Below are 14,352 nucleotides of genomic sequence, written 5' to 3'. Positions count from 1 at the left end.
TTACCCTCCCATTCTTTTATGCAGCTTTCACAGCTGGACGTGTATCAAGTTCTGTGTTTTACAGACTTTGCACAGGACCCATTGCAGAAAACAGGAGCTTGAACACATGCTTCAGACTGAACGTACCGGTTATTTCATTTACTATCCAAGATACCTGAATGAATATTAACAGGAATGAATTTCAATATAGGTAAGAAAAGTCAATGCCTCTGATCAGCTCTAAGCACTACGAGGAGTGTAGCTCCAGACTGGCAAATCCTCCTCCTAAACCTCAACAACCCCAAAGATCTGGAAGCTAATGATCAGAGCCCACCTTGCCCTTAGCCACCGTGCCGAAGAAGAGTTAAGGAGCTTTAGATCAAGCTGGGCAGGTTCCGGACAGTTTCGGACATGCATCTGGAGCTCACAAGTAGTCCCAGTTTTTGCTGCTCTGGACAAGGCCAGATCGTGACAGGCTGCATTGCCATGGATCTGCTACCCACCAGCTGCCAAATTCTCATAGACCAAAACTGAAGAGCACAGTGAAAGCTTTTAAGATTCTCAGATCAAAGTTTGGCTTTATCACAGGGGTGAGGAGAGACATTTCATTCAGGAGTAGCTAGCTGAAAAGGTAGCTAGCTAGCCAGCTGAAAAGAACAAAAACGAAATCAGGCATAAATAGGATACTCTTGTACAATGGTAAGTGAAGTGTAATCTCAACCTTTAAAAATAAGCTTGTCTACGTATGTACCTTCAAATAACAATAAGTAAGACCCGAAGCCTGATTTTTCAGAACTTTTAAAATGAAAAGTGAACTCCACGTTAATTTCACGTTGCTACAGCATTTGACCGTATGTTAATCCAACGTAAACAAAATATATAATTACTCGTACATATGACTACACAAGCCTACTTTTAACAAAGTTACAAATAAATTTTAAATGCAGATTAAGAGAAGAAGAAGAAAAAAGTGAAATTAGGTAAGGAATAGCAGGGTTCTGCTATGGACTGTAGAAGAAATCTCACTCATGTACACAGCGTAAAGGTACAGGCATCAAACTCACCTTAAGCAGAGTCCCGGTGATGTCTTGTTCAGATGTCTTTGATCACAGATTTCACATTTTCATCTTTTAGGCAGCCCCTGGTATCACAATCTGGTTGTTCAATGGTAAAGATGCATTTCTAAAAGGTGACCTCAGCAGAAGTCCTTTCCTGAATAACTAGTTCTTCAAAGCTCTATTAAATTTAAAATGGAAGCTATACTCCAGTATTTGTTAGGGAAGATAGCTATCACCATCTGTTACTCCTTTAGCAACACTCCTGCACAAGTAAGTGGCCAAAATTTTTTCTCTCTCTCAGTCAATCCCACCCAGCCAGCCCTTAAACACAGTTCCACAGCTGTAACATTCAGGCTCACGGCTCCAAATCCCATGCCTGCTAAAAGCAACCAGAGGCAAAAAGCTTCATCTGACACACAGCAAAATTACAATTGCACCGCAAAGGATCAAGCCCTGCTGTCATGGACAGCAACATTAGCATCTCTAAACCACGGGGAAAAGGCTGTGAACGCACTCCTCTCTGAAAAGCACTTGTGAAAGCGTTAACAGGCAACTGTCACAACAGCAACGCTATTAAAGATTAAGACCTGCAGAAAAGAAAACCTTCATACCGATACATGGAAGAGCCAGTTACATTTTGAGGAAGATTCTTCTCATAATTTAAGACACAATCCCAAACCAGACTCTCATACAACCCTGTATTAGTACTGGTACCATGGCTAAACAATTATTACATTTCTAATGTTAGTGGACAAAAGCATCAATTGAAGTTCTGCATATACTGTACAGACACAGGCATTTTAGTAACAGCCACCAAATTCATTTTTAGCACTGAAGGCCTAGCTAGATCCTTGATGAGCAATGGCAGGTAAGCTCTCCAGTCACCTCCCCTCTCATTACTTCAAAGCTAATCACGGGATTGGGGGAAAGTTTTTTTTTTTTTTTTTTAAATGCAGTCAACTTTGGTAAAGTCTTTTTTAAAAAAAAAAAAAGCCTTGGAATCAATCAGGCTAAAACCAACCCAATTCCTGTCCTCCTCCTTAGAAGAAACATCCTAGCACTGAAAACAGACCGGCTTTGTATCTTAAAAGGCTCTAGAGAAGGGTGAAACTGGGGACACGTTATGAAGAATACTCAACTGAATTGCTATGAAATAAATACAACAATGTATTTGTTTAATACAGCTGGTCAAGAAATACTCTGGCAGTACCTTGATGATCTACAACCAACTTCTTTTGTTTCGACTCCAGCTCTGCATTTTGGGAAGCCCATCAAATATATTTTTCAGTACCTACGGATAAAAACAACCTGACTGTCCCTCTCCCCCTAAAATGTATTTAATTAAAACAAATAGTTACAGCAGAGAAACTGTTTAATATGCGCTTTGCAATGTCAGAAGTAGAGTTTAATAAAAACTCTGCAGTACAATGCACACTTCCAACCCATTCTATCAGAACAGTGACATCACTGAACTGCGATTTTAAATCTATTTTTGCAGCATACTCAGAAGAAGGAAAAAAGCTTTAGTTTAAGAACTGGAAGTTTCAATATAGTAACAATTTTTTATTGCATGATTAAAATTCATTTTTAAAAACAAATAGTGTGCACTGGCTTCACTTTAATCTCCTGAAATATGTACTTATGAAGGGAAACCCTGGGGCTACAAATCCATCTATGATATTAACTGACAAAATATAATCCCAGTATGTTTCCCCAGAGGACAGCATTTAGTTCCAAAAATTGCCATTCCTGTACTCTAACACACTTGAATTGTTTGTGTACACTAGATCCATTTATTTTAAATTTATTTTGTCTACATTTAGTGAAATAAAAACATCGCCCTGTACAATCCACCATCAGCAGTGAGTACAACAGCAAAAATTATTATACAGTTTATACACACTAAAATCTTTTCCTTTTTCCTATAAAGAAACCAGAACAAACCTAATCAATATAGAGTTTAATTTAGAAGAACTCAAATTACAGAAGGGAAAGCCAAACTTATGGTCTTTTCTGAATCCCCAGAAGTTCCTGATTCACGTTGTTCAAACAACAGTGAGTGCAGCTGGAAGAGTGAAACATGCTCAAGTTGTATTCTTGGGTCTTCAAAAAATTACCAAGTATTTAAATTAAACATGGCTAGTTAAAGAAACATTTGAAGCAGAGCAATATAACTGGGATTTTTGCCTTACCAGTTGTGGTTTTTTTTTAAACCCAACTTATACAATGCGCGAAGTGCTAAGCAACACTACAGAAACACATTTACATCAACACTGAAGATCTGGGGAAATGAAATTCCAACAATTTTATTATTTTTTAATGAGCTGTATTTTCTAAATTTGTTTTTATTTTTCTGTTTTCATACAGTATTGAAAACAAACGCGGCACATTCACATTTTCCCAAAGAATTGTAAGGATGATCTCTACAGGGATAACGTTGAAAAGCCTGAAGCTCAATCAATTCATGTTGAAAACTCTCAAAAGGAGTAAAAGGCTTGATCTGAACGGTCTAGAACATGTATTGTAATTTAATAGAAGAGATGGTCGTCTTAATATTAATGATTTAAAAGAACTTCCCAGTTCATGCGAAGAGTATAGTCCAAGAATAAATCAAATTTTCTGAATGCATTTTATGCTACGTAAGTGTATACTTTGCGATCCTCAGGTGTTCGTGCCAAATATTCTCTCTCAATAAGTCCTTCAATACGTTTTTTAATAACAACTGGACTTGGTAAGAATCGGGCCTTCAGCTGCTGAGTTACCTAAAACGTAAGATCAAAAACAGTAACATAAGATCACAGCGCAAACAAGCTCATTAAGTATCTTAACTGACCAAAATAATCATAAAATTGTACATAAGCAAGGCTGGCTACAACTACGAAGCAGAAAAATCAGCCTGCACACTTCTGTCAGTTTTTTCCATCAGATGCTTGCTCCTTTTTGAGTATGAATCCAAGTACTGACACTCAAAAAGGCATAGTTACCACCTGAAAATCCTCTCAGTTTCACAACCAGAAAGAGTTCAGGAGTGGAAAACGCATCCTATCTGCTAAGCTGTCAGAACTTAGGAGGTGAGAGCAGCAGGACTCTCCCTCTTTCTCTCTAAGAGATCAAAACTCTCAAGCTTGGATCCAACAGTCAAGACCAGAGGAGAAAATAACATCAAGTATAGTGCTTTTCATTGCCGATTGGTATGTCAAGGAATATGACGACATTGTAATACCACTAAAGGGAAGAAGGAAAGTTAGATATATGTATGAATACACCCTAAACTGAAGGGTTTGGATTTAAATGTCTTTAGACGTACAGTGGGGGGAAAAAAAAGGATGGATTAAATATAGCATCTCTCAAAAGCCTTTCAGAAAGTGTTAGGGAGGGCGGTGTAACTTTCATGAATTCAAGAGGAAGAACAAAAATAACTTCAAGTCCATATCAGAACTATGTACAAGCATACCTCTGCTACTAGCACATTGTGTTGCATCTTCTTTCTAGATTTCATTATCCGAACTATAGCAGCTTCTATCTCATGTTTTCTGTCATCATCTACTTTCTGCCTTGTTTCTTTCCTTTCTGGATCAGATTCTCCTTGTTTGGCAGCAACTTCAAGAAAAAAGAAAGAAATAGCAGAATTCATTTTAATTTCGTTGTGCAAGTGTTAACTTCATCATTTATTTCATCCAGAATTCAAGTTATATTTTCCTGGGTTTTCACATTCTCAAATATATATATATATATATATATTTAATGAAAAGCAGCCCCAAGAACATATTAACTTTTTCTGGCATATTTTGATAGCAACTGACAAGATAACAATGTGTTACTTAACTACTGCTATGTTAAAATTGGAGCAGTACTCAAATCTGCTTACAGGCACTACCAACCCCATGCTTCCATTAAATATTCTTCTCTTTAATATGGTGAATAATACACTAATTAAAACAGAAAAAGGATTGAAAATTTATTTCATAACTAATACTTAGAAATTTCCTCAGTCAGAAGAAATAGTTCAACATTCTTTTTATCTTCTTTGACTCAACTGCCTTCTCTTTTGTATTCTGTTCTATTTATGCTTTATTTCTGCCCTTGTGTCTAGCTTTTCTTACCCCTTCGCGCAAGTATCATTATAAGCGATCCCTACACTGCTACCACTTTCCTCCCTTTTCTTCTTCACTCAAAAGCCTCAAGTATTTATCCCTTTTAAATAGATATATGTAAAAAGACTTCCATTTGTTATGTTAAAACCACAAGTATCAACTTTGCTCTAAAACCATCTTGAACCCCAAACCATATCATATCCCCCATTCACAGAAATTTGTGGAGTGGAAGTAGAAAAGCAGAACTGCACCAAAGCTCCAACACTTGTCACAGAACTTTGCTCAGTTCTGCCAGTGCTCTGATCACAGGGATCTGAACAACCTCATTTAGTCGCTGTACTAGAGAAATACTCCAAGTGTGGCAAATGGGTTGTGACCACAGCGCTCTGCATGCATTTGAACAGAGTCTAGCTATTGCTTACGCAGCAGGATACATATAGTTTAATTACTGGTACACACTGTTGGATTTTACACACCTACATCCCTGGACACAGCATGCTGCACAGAAGCCCAGAGTTACATTACTTGCAACAAACAGCATGTGAATTACCAAGGCTGCACTCAAAACACATCTAAACTGCCCACAATGCAGTGTATTTTACATACCACGACCTACCAAGTCAGAAAATGTTTTCTTATGTACTAAAAATCAGGAAATTATTTTGCAAAACATTTTGAAGTGCATCTACGTCGATACTACAAACCAGAAACTGTTTCCAGAGAGCCTCCTAGACAAAAGATATCAGCATTACTTATATACAGCATAAACCAGCGCTTTGGTGAGCTAGTGAAGTTGTATCACACCGACTCATTTCTCTCACTTGTTAACTTCCACTGAAATCGTTGCTCAAAGACATTTCAGCAACCTGGTACATGCAAATAAACATTTCTGTATCATGTGACAAAAATGTCATTCAATTTCACAGCAGTACAATAGCTTACACATCTGAGGCAGTGTTGTTTTTTTTTTAATGAAGTCAGTGGCCTGATATTTTTAATTTTATTATTTAATTTGAATTTCCCTTTTAAGAGAAAACTACAAATTTTGAAAAACAATAAGCTCAACTGTAACTTCCATACTCTTCTAACTTAAATTCTCATTTTGATGCAACTACTCATCAAAAACAAAAAAATATTCCTCGCTTCCTTTTACTTCTATGGACATCGAGCCTGCAAAAGAATCTTATGCTTTAAGGCAGTCTGGGGGACAAGACAGCATATAAGGATCCACTTACCCGTCTGAATCTTGACTCTGTGTAGTTTAGACGTGAACTGATCATTCACTGTAAATATATGACCATTTTCTATTTCTTTTGACTTGGGCTCTTTTGTGAGAACACGTTGTGTTGGTTTGCCACACGCAAGAGACTGAAGGGCTCTAACCAGCTCTCTTTCGGGGATATCAGTTTCTTGTTGAATTTCCTGAAGAAAAATATCCTAATCAGTTTACAGCCAGTGCAGAAATAAGCATCACATTTTGCAAACAACAACACTGACTACCTAAAAGGTCCATCTTCAAGCCTGCACAAAAGTAGTACTTTGACAGTTGTAGGGCTTGACAGGTGAGAATTCATGAACAAAGTCTCAATGTGTACCATGCAAAATAATCCACATGGGTCAAAGTACAGTTACCATAAGCTGAAACCAGAAAAAGAAATGAGTAACCAGCTGTTACGTTTCACTAAAGTTTTTTTTTTTTTTTTTTTTTCAAGAAAGCTGAAAGGATTTGTTCGCTGTCTCCAATAGTCACTGACCAGAATGAAATCAAAGCTTCTAAGTAACTCCGTCAGTGATGGAAAACACGTGTTGTTCACAAGCAGTCCTGATGAGGAACTGTGTAATTGCATTCTCAGTCAGCACCTCTGCTGAAAACAAGATGTTGACTAATGGAAGCAAGCAAGGTCCTGTTTCACAATAACAGAGAAGTGCTCCAGATTATTCACAAAGGAGGTGTAGCTAACCTGAAACAGTTTATTTACAGCCCATATGCCCTCAGCTACAACTTCTAGAGGCAAAATACAGAACAGTGCAAAGGTAAGAACTTTGTAGAAGGTCTTACGTATCTTCGTAAAAAACATTTACATAACTTTTTGTACCTCTCTTAGTATTCTTAAGAGTTCAGCCAAGAGACATGTTAGGTAAGTCACCAGTTATCATGAGTCAGTAAGCAAATTACACTGGATGCAGAATGATCACAGAATCATAGAACGGCTTGGGTTGGAAGGGACCTTAAAGATCCCCTAGTTCCAACCCTCTTGTCATGGGCAGGGACGCCACCCACTAGATCAGGTTGCCCAGGGCCTTGTCCAGCCTGGTTCTGAACACCTCCAGGGACTGGGCATCCACAACTTCTCCGGATAACCTGATCCAGTGCCTCACCACCCTCTGGGTGAAGAATTTCCTCCTTAGATCTAATCTAAGTCTCCCCTCTTTTAGTTTAAAACCATTCCCCCTTGTCCTATCTGCCTGAGCGAAAAGTTGCTCTCCATCTTTTTTGTAAGCCCCCTGTAAGTACTGAAAAGCTGCAGTGATGTCTTAAAATGCTTCATGAGCAGGCCAACTGCTTCTGCTGCTTCAAATTTAACTCATTTACTGAGCTTCCATTCATTATAGACTTATCTGCAGTTTCTTCTTTTTCAGAGTTTTGAGTAAACCCCAAGCATCTCCCATTCCACATTCCCATTCAGACTCTTGAGGGACCTTGAGCAGCTAAAGACTAAGCTACCAAATAGAAAACTAAGCATCACAGACCTGTAACTGTCTACAAGAGCTGTCACTTGCCCAGCTTCCCCATCATCAGTTCTAGGAGCAGCATCCAGCTATACTGTTGTCCCTAGAATTCCCCATTCTCGTGGCACACAAGTCAAATTGATGACCACCGAGCTAAAAACAGGTCCAAGAACTCCCGGTGTTTAAAGACTTGTAAAGAACTTGGGTTCTTTGAAGTTTGACTTTCTTGTCACCGTACAACTAAGTTCTATTCAATGATGTTATTTCTTCTGTGTACACACGTTAAAAAAAAATCAGCTCTTTTGTGGTCATCCACCACTGTCAACAGGCAATAAAAAACAATTTGAATATACCAGCCTTTCACATTCAGCATCTACCAGATCTCAGCAAAGCTCAGGCAGAGAACAAGCCTTATTTTTCAGCTATGGACCTAGTATTACATGTGCAGTGTTGACTTCATGTAAAGTTATGCAAAGTTGCATTTTTGCACATGATTTTAAATTCTTTTGAATGAGTTTAGTAAAAATTCAGTAAGTCAAAAACTACCAAATCTCAATTTTTGATACCTACTGCTTTTGGATGATTGGGAAATCTTACTTTTTTTTTTTTTTTAAGTTTTCTTTTTAAGTTTTCTTAAGAGTATTCATAAAATAGCACATCCAGAAATATTCACAGTGTTTGAAATAAGCGATGTGCACCCACGTTTTAATTATTTGCTATTATCAACAACTTCAAGTTACTTGTGAAGAGGCATGTTATTTCTTCATTTGTTGCTTTATTTTAAAAAACAGTCACCTTCACAGATTTTTCTAGACTCAGCACACAGCAGTATTAAAAAAAAAAATCCTTCCGATGGTCACATCAAAAAGTCTTACTAAAACGGATCAGCATAAACTCAACTAACCAAAGGAAAGCAGCACTTAAGATTTTAGGACTTAGGTAAATGTAAAGCCTTGAGGCTATAAACCAAATCTAGCTTAGAAGAAAGATAATGCCTGCAATATGCAGGTTTCCTAACGCTGGTTTCTGATCACCAGCTAAAAGTAATCCTTTCAAAATTGTTTTTACAAGAAATATATTCCCTCCTTGTGATGGAAAAAAAATAAATAAATTAAAAAACAAGGAGATAAAATGAAATGTGAGGTTTTTTGATGCTGAAGATCTTTATACTAACCACTATGTATTTGCTTTATTTCACATTGTAGCATTCCAATTCAGCCACTAATGTGAGCAAATCATTTCAGAATTTATAACCAAGCTTAAAAATACAAACCAAGAAAGAATTGCACTACAATACAGTCCCTCAGAAGAAGGCAAAAAGTTCAAGTTGGGTAAAAAAAAAAATGTAGCTCTGAATATGAACGGGGATAACAGGTGCTGCTGCGCTCTTTTCCTTCCGTCTGTGGCATATCATTTTTCTACACACTTTTCTACATTTGATGTAATACAGTGGAAAATGTACAGTGTTCCCCCCCACCCCCATCTCCAAAAATGCCTTATTTTAAAGACAATAATTGAGCTGTGCACAAGAGCAGTACCTATTACACAATTTCACTTGTAAAAACATTACTAAGCGAGCACTATCTGGAGACTACAAAAGAGATTGTTTTAGGCATGGCCTCTGTCCAGTTCTACACAAGAAGAAAGTTTACTGATAGAAGGAAAAAGGGCAAAAGGAACTTAAAAGGAAAAAGTCATGTCGTTGAAATTACAAGAAAAAACAAACTAAAAAGATTTTTTATTTATACAGACTTCAACTCGTAATTCTTCCAAGGCAGAGATCAGCAAAAGAGAAAACAGTCAAGTCAGTTTTAAGTGCTAATGTCTCATTTTTGTTGTTATCCACCAGCTTTACTTCTACTACAGCGTCACCTGTATTTCTTGTTTGTTAAGCCCAAAGATGCAGTAAGTACCAAATATTTTCCCCTCGTTTTTGATGACAAAGATGTACATTTCACCCTCTAAAACATTGAGCTGTACTGTAAACTTGAGCAGAAAAAATGCTGAGTAATGCATGACACTTCATTAGAAGAAACTGAATGAAATGTGAGCAGGCTTTGAAGGCTTGCATGAATATCCTTAGAGGTGAGTAAGATAAAGCTAGGCCCATATGGCCACTAGTTCTTCTGCATACGTAAACAAATCCTTACCATATAGAAATACAATACCTGCATACATTTTAAGCAAGGAATTGTGCTATGTAACAATCCTTTAATTTTCTGCAAAATCTTATGCATAATTTTTCATCATCATCATCCCATTTTACAACCACATGGGTTCATAGCTGTTAGGATTACTGTGATGCCCTTACCAAGTTTCCAATTGATAGAATTAACACAGAACACGAACAAAACAGCAAAGTCTATCCAAATGCAAAAACAACTTCAAACTAAGTTGTCCAGATCTGAATTTGCAGAAACACTTGCAGATCAAAAATGCCTCCATGCTTACTCAAGCACTGCACAAGCCATGTCTCACATTACTGTTGCAGTAAAAGCACTAGTTTGATTTGACAAAGCAATAGGATATGCCCAGCACTCAGTAATTAATGATGGTATTCAATAATCAATGAACAAAGATAAAATTTAATCCATCCTTAGGTTTTCATAAGCTTTTCTGGCTGGAGTTAAAGACAACTCCCAGGTATTTCTCCAAAGAAACCAAACAAAACAAGCATGCCTTCTTAGTGTTTTAGTTACAGGGTGACACAATGAAATGGCTTAAGAACACCTAAACAAGGAAAAAAACAAAACCTAAAAACTTGAGGACACAGCTCTCTACCATCTGGTCTAAGTTAAATGGACTATAATTTAGAGCACATATTAAAATATGATTTTTTGCGACTCTACCAACTATTATTTATTCATATATAGACGAGCTCTGCTATTCATAAAGCCTGTAATTTTGTAAACTAAGAGCTACCAGCCCAATTTCAACAAGGAAAAACAAGCTGTCAACCCAGCTGTTAAGTCCCCTTCCTGTTCAAGTATTCGGCAGCAGTACTCAGAGCTGTAATGGTCCTGTGATGCATTGCACAGCACACAGAACTTTCTGTCCCCCAAATAATCTTTTGCGAACTATGAGAAGTATTTAAGAGTCTCTTAGGAAACGCTGCCTTCCTCCCCCAACTGTTCAAAGAAACATCCTGCATTAGTAGGCTAGGAGTATGCCAAAAAAGCTGAAAAGCAAAATCCAAGCAAACAGGCAGGTGAGTACCATGCACGGCGCAATCCAAAGCCAATGAGAAAACCTGAGAACCCCCTTAGCTTTAAGCTGCACCCGTAACTGCTTTCCAAGGCTTCCAATGCTCTCTCAAACCAAAGAAACACATATTATTGTCTAACAATACAATGCTCAAGTCTCACAGCACAGGATCCTCCTCCACTCCCAAAGCATTCTCCACCATTTTTCATCAGCTGATCATTTCAACCCTTCCCAGAAATGACCCTCCAACCTCCCTGCTAGGGAGTTATGTGGAACTTCCTCATTGTCTTTTCTGGTTCACCAGGTCGGAGAAGGAACTAGAGTTCTTTGATTAGCCCTGCAGCTTGCTCTAGCTAGCCAATTTAAGAACTTGCAGTATTTAAAAAGCAAGGATACAAACCCATCTGCACCCCTGGGCCTCTAGATACAGTTTCTCAAGGAAAATGAGCAAGCAGAGCCACCTGCTACATTCCAGTTACAGCTTTCCTATAGCTCTAGGGTTGAGGAATAACCACACTCACAACCCCCCTCAACTTTCCTGAAAACTTCTGTTCCCAATATCGTCCTCTAGGAGGGTCTGCCAGACACAGCACTGGTGCTGATCTGCTCCTTTATTTATTGGCCTGACCCCCACTCCAGTGGAATGAGAGACACCTGCTTTTCATGCCTTTTATTGAAGAGGGCAAGAAGGCCTAAAGCAGTTATTTAAAAATCAGGTGAGAAAAACAATTCTTACCTCAAAGGTATATTTTTCTCTGTTGTTAAAGAGCATTAATATTGTCATTTGGAAAGTGGAGACTTGCAATATGTGCTTCCGTGTATTTGAGCCAGTTACTTGGGCACCTCCTACACCAACCTCCGAGCCATCTTCCTGTTTTAAAAACACAAAACTAGTGTTAGATTATTTTTCACTCCAAAATATGTTACCTCAGCAAGATGGAAGTTATATGATGAAACTTATCCTGGAGAGCAGTCTACACAAGTGATAGAATCGCACACGCCTGGTGGCATAACCAGAATCTCTCTCCAGTAGCTGTCTTATAATCAGAGTGGATTTCTTCAGCCTGAAGGCACCTCTGTATGTTGCATGGTCGAGCCACTGCTCAAAGCCAGGCCATCTAGAACAGAATGCTCAGGGCTGCGTCCAGTCAAATATCAAGCACCTCTAAGGATGGAGACTCCACAGCCTCTCCGGGCACCCGTTCCACTATCTGAGCAACCTCCAGTTTTCACTCATATTATCATCAAAATTACCACAACGTCTGTCCTACAGTAATACAATTTTAACACCCTCACAAATGCATGTCATTTATATGTGGTATTGTATGAATTTTGTTTTAATTTCGCCTTGCCTTCTTTGTTCCCAAGCATCATGCCATTAACTACCTCTAACTTAGCATTTTAGAACTGGTCTAAATCACTAGCATAACATTTTCTTGTATACACAACTATTAGGCATTATACTCATGTAAACTATACTAAGATTTTCATGTTTGGAAAAATGTGTATGTTGCTAGCACTCTGCACATGAAAAGCAGACTAGACTTGGCTTAACAGTATTTTTTCCACAATAACAGAAATTATTCTAAAGATAAACAAGTTTCATTTCACTTTTGACTGATTTAGTGAAAAAAACAGCCAAAAATTCAGAACATTGAATTTCCTACAAGAAAAAAATATTACTACTTTGCCATGAGGTACTAAAAAGGATGATAGTAAGTGACCCATTCAAATCATATTCAGAAGAAAACGTGTCAAAACTGTTACAAAGGAAGAATCAGACAATAAAGGTGATCATGAAAGGCACCTTTTCCTTGCCCATTATCAATGGGCAATCTTCTTTTATAAAATCAATATCAATCAAGTTATCAGTCTTGATACTTTACCTTTTTAACTGGCCCATAGAAAGTAGCATTGAGATCTGCAGAACCCATATGATGCTGGAGTGTCAGCTGTCGCCCGCTGTGTTTGGCTAAATAAAATCTGTAATAAAAATTAATCAAAAACGTAATACATAGTTTACTTTTTGTATCTAGGAGGAAACTGCTTAACAGTAGCTTAGTAGTTATGCAGACTTCCCAAAGCTATTAAGAAATCTATCTCCTGCTTTTTCAAAATACTGAGTTAGAAATCAAATTAAAAACTCCCCAAATCTCTAGCCTAACAACGTGAACATTGCATTCTCTATTTTCACATGCACCGAAAAAGAGCAGTGTGCTAACATGTCTTTAATTCTAATGGCAAAATGCATCTGTAAATTAAGTTTATAAAGTTTGCTCTTAAACCCTCTACCTAAAAGGCTGTTTTAATACATACCTTCTAAATATTTCAAAAGCATGTCTGGGAGCTGGAGGGATGTTGCACTTTGGTGTGGCTGACTGGGTAGGCCAGTAACCTGTTGTGAGGACCCGCACTGTAAGATCAACACCACCTAATGAGACCTACAAACAATTGGAAGAAAACATCCACTATTTTAAAAGAGGATTGTTTCACTGTTTTTCTGTAGCAGTGTAGGATATATAGAATTTTCACAGAGTAAGAAAAAAATGGATATCTATTTATAAACATTTTTCTTCCAACAATGGACAGATGAAGTCAACAGTACCAGAACATATGCCAAACATCAGATGGTATAGCAAAAATCCTCCGTATTATTCTCTTGTGACATTTAAGAGTGTACAGATATTATAAAATTAAGCGTTAACCAAGAATGAAATACCTGTGTTCCTAAACATAACTTACAATATATGTAATGTATTTAACAGTTTTTTCTAAATAGGCTTTTACTACAGCAAAGCCAGGTTGCTAAAGACAAGTTTCTAAGTAAGTGTTTATAAATTTATCCTCTAGATGCAGATGATAATACTGAATACCTGATGTTAAGCAACAGCAAGCTCTTCCTGCAATTTGCCTCCACACTAAACGGTTACTCACTTTTACACACACGACCAATCCACTTTCCCTGAAGACAGCCTTTACCAGCACTGGTTAGAAAACATTCTACAGCTCAAGTATGGATCTATACATATAAAGCACTTCTGTTAGTAAGTGATAAACTTCTGGCTACCAGTGAGGCATGCACAGTCCTCACTAGTATCTCAACTAAACCATTACCAGTGAGGCATGCACAGTCCTCACTAGTATCTCAACTAAACCATTAAACTTAAAACTCAGTATTTTCAGCTCTAGGATGAGTAAGTAATGCTTTCAAAGATCGTGTATTATGGACACAAAAACCAAAAGCATAATATATCCAACTTGTTATAAATTATGACAGAGAAATAGTG

General features: G+C 37.7%; 1 protein-coding gene across 1 annotated transcript in view; it reads right to left on the bottom strand.

The window, feature by feature from the left end:
* Window positions 1–2,810: 2,810 nt before the first annotated feature.
* The window catches only part of CUL3 (cullin 3), a 56,204-nt gene continuing 44,662 nt past the window's right edge, over window positions 2,811–14,352 (bottom strand). The window contains exons 11-16 of the mRNA XM_083847980.1: window positions 13,382–13,506; window positions 12,952–13,048; window positions 11,802–11,936; window positions 6,367–6,553; window positions 4,492–4,637; window positions 2,811–3,799 (exon numbers count right to left, since the gene is read on the bottom strand). Coding sequence (XP_083704106.1) covers window positions 3,668–3,799; window positions 4,492–4,637; window positions 6,367–6,553; window positions 11,802–11,936; window positions 12,952–13,048; window positions 13,382–13,506 — 822 coding nt within the window. The 3' untranslated portion in view covers window positions 2,811–3,667. The remainder of the gene's footprint in view (window positions 3,800–4,491; window positions 4,638–6,366; window positions 6,554–11,801; window positions 11,937–12,951; window positions 13,049–13,381; window positions 13,507–14,352) is intronic.

Source organism: Anser anser (genome assembly GCF_964211835.1).
Source record: "Anser anser genome assembly, chromosome: 9".
Classification (NCBI taxonomy): domain Eukaryota; kingdom Metazoa; phylum Chordata; class Aves; order Anseriformes; family Anatidae; genus Anser; species Anser anser.
This window is presented reverse-complemented; position numbering and strand designations above follow the sequence as displayed.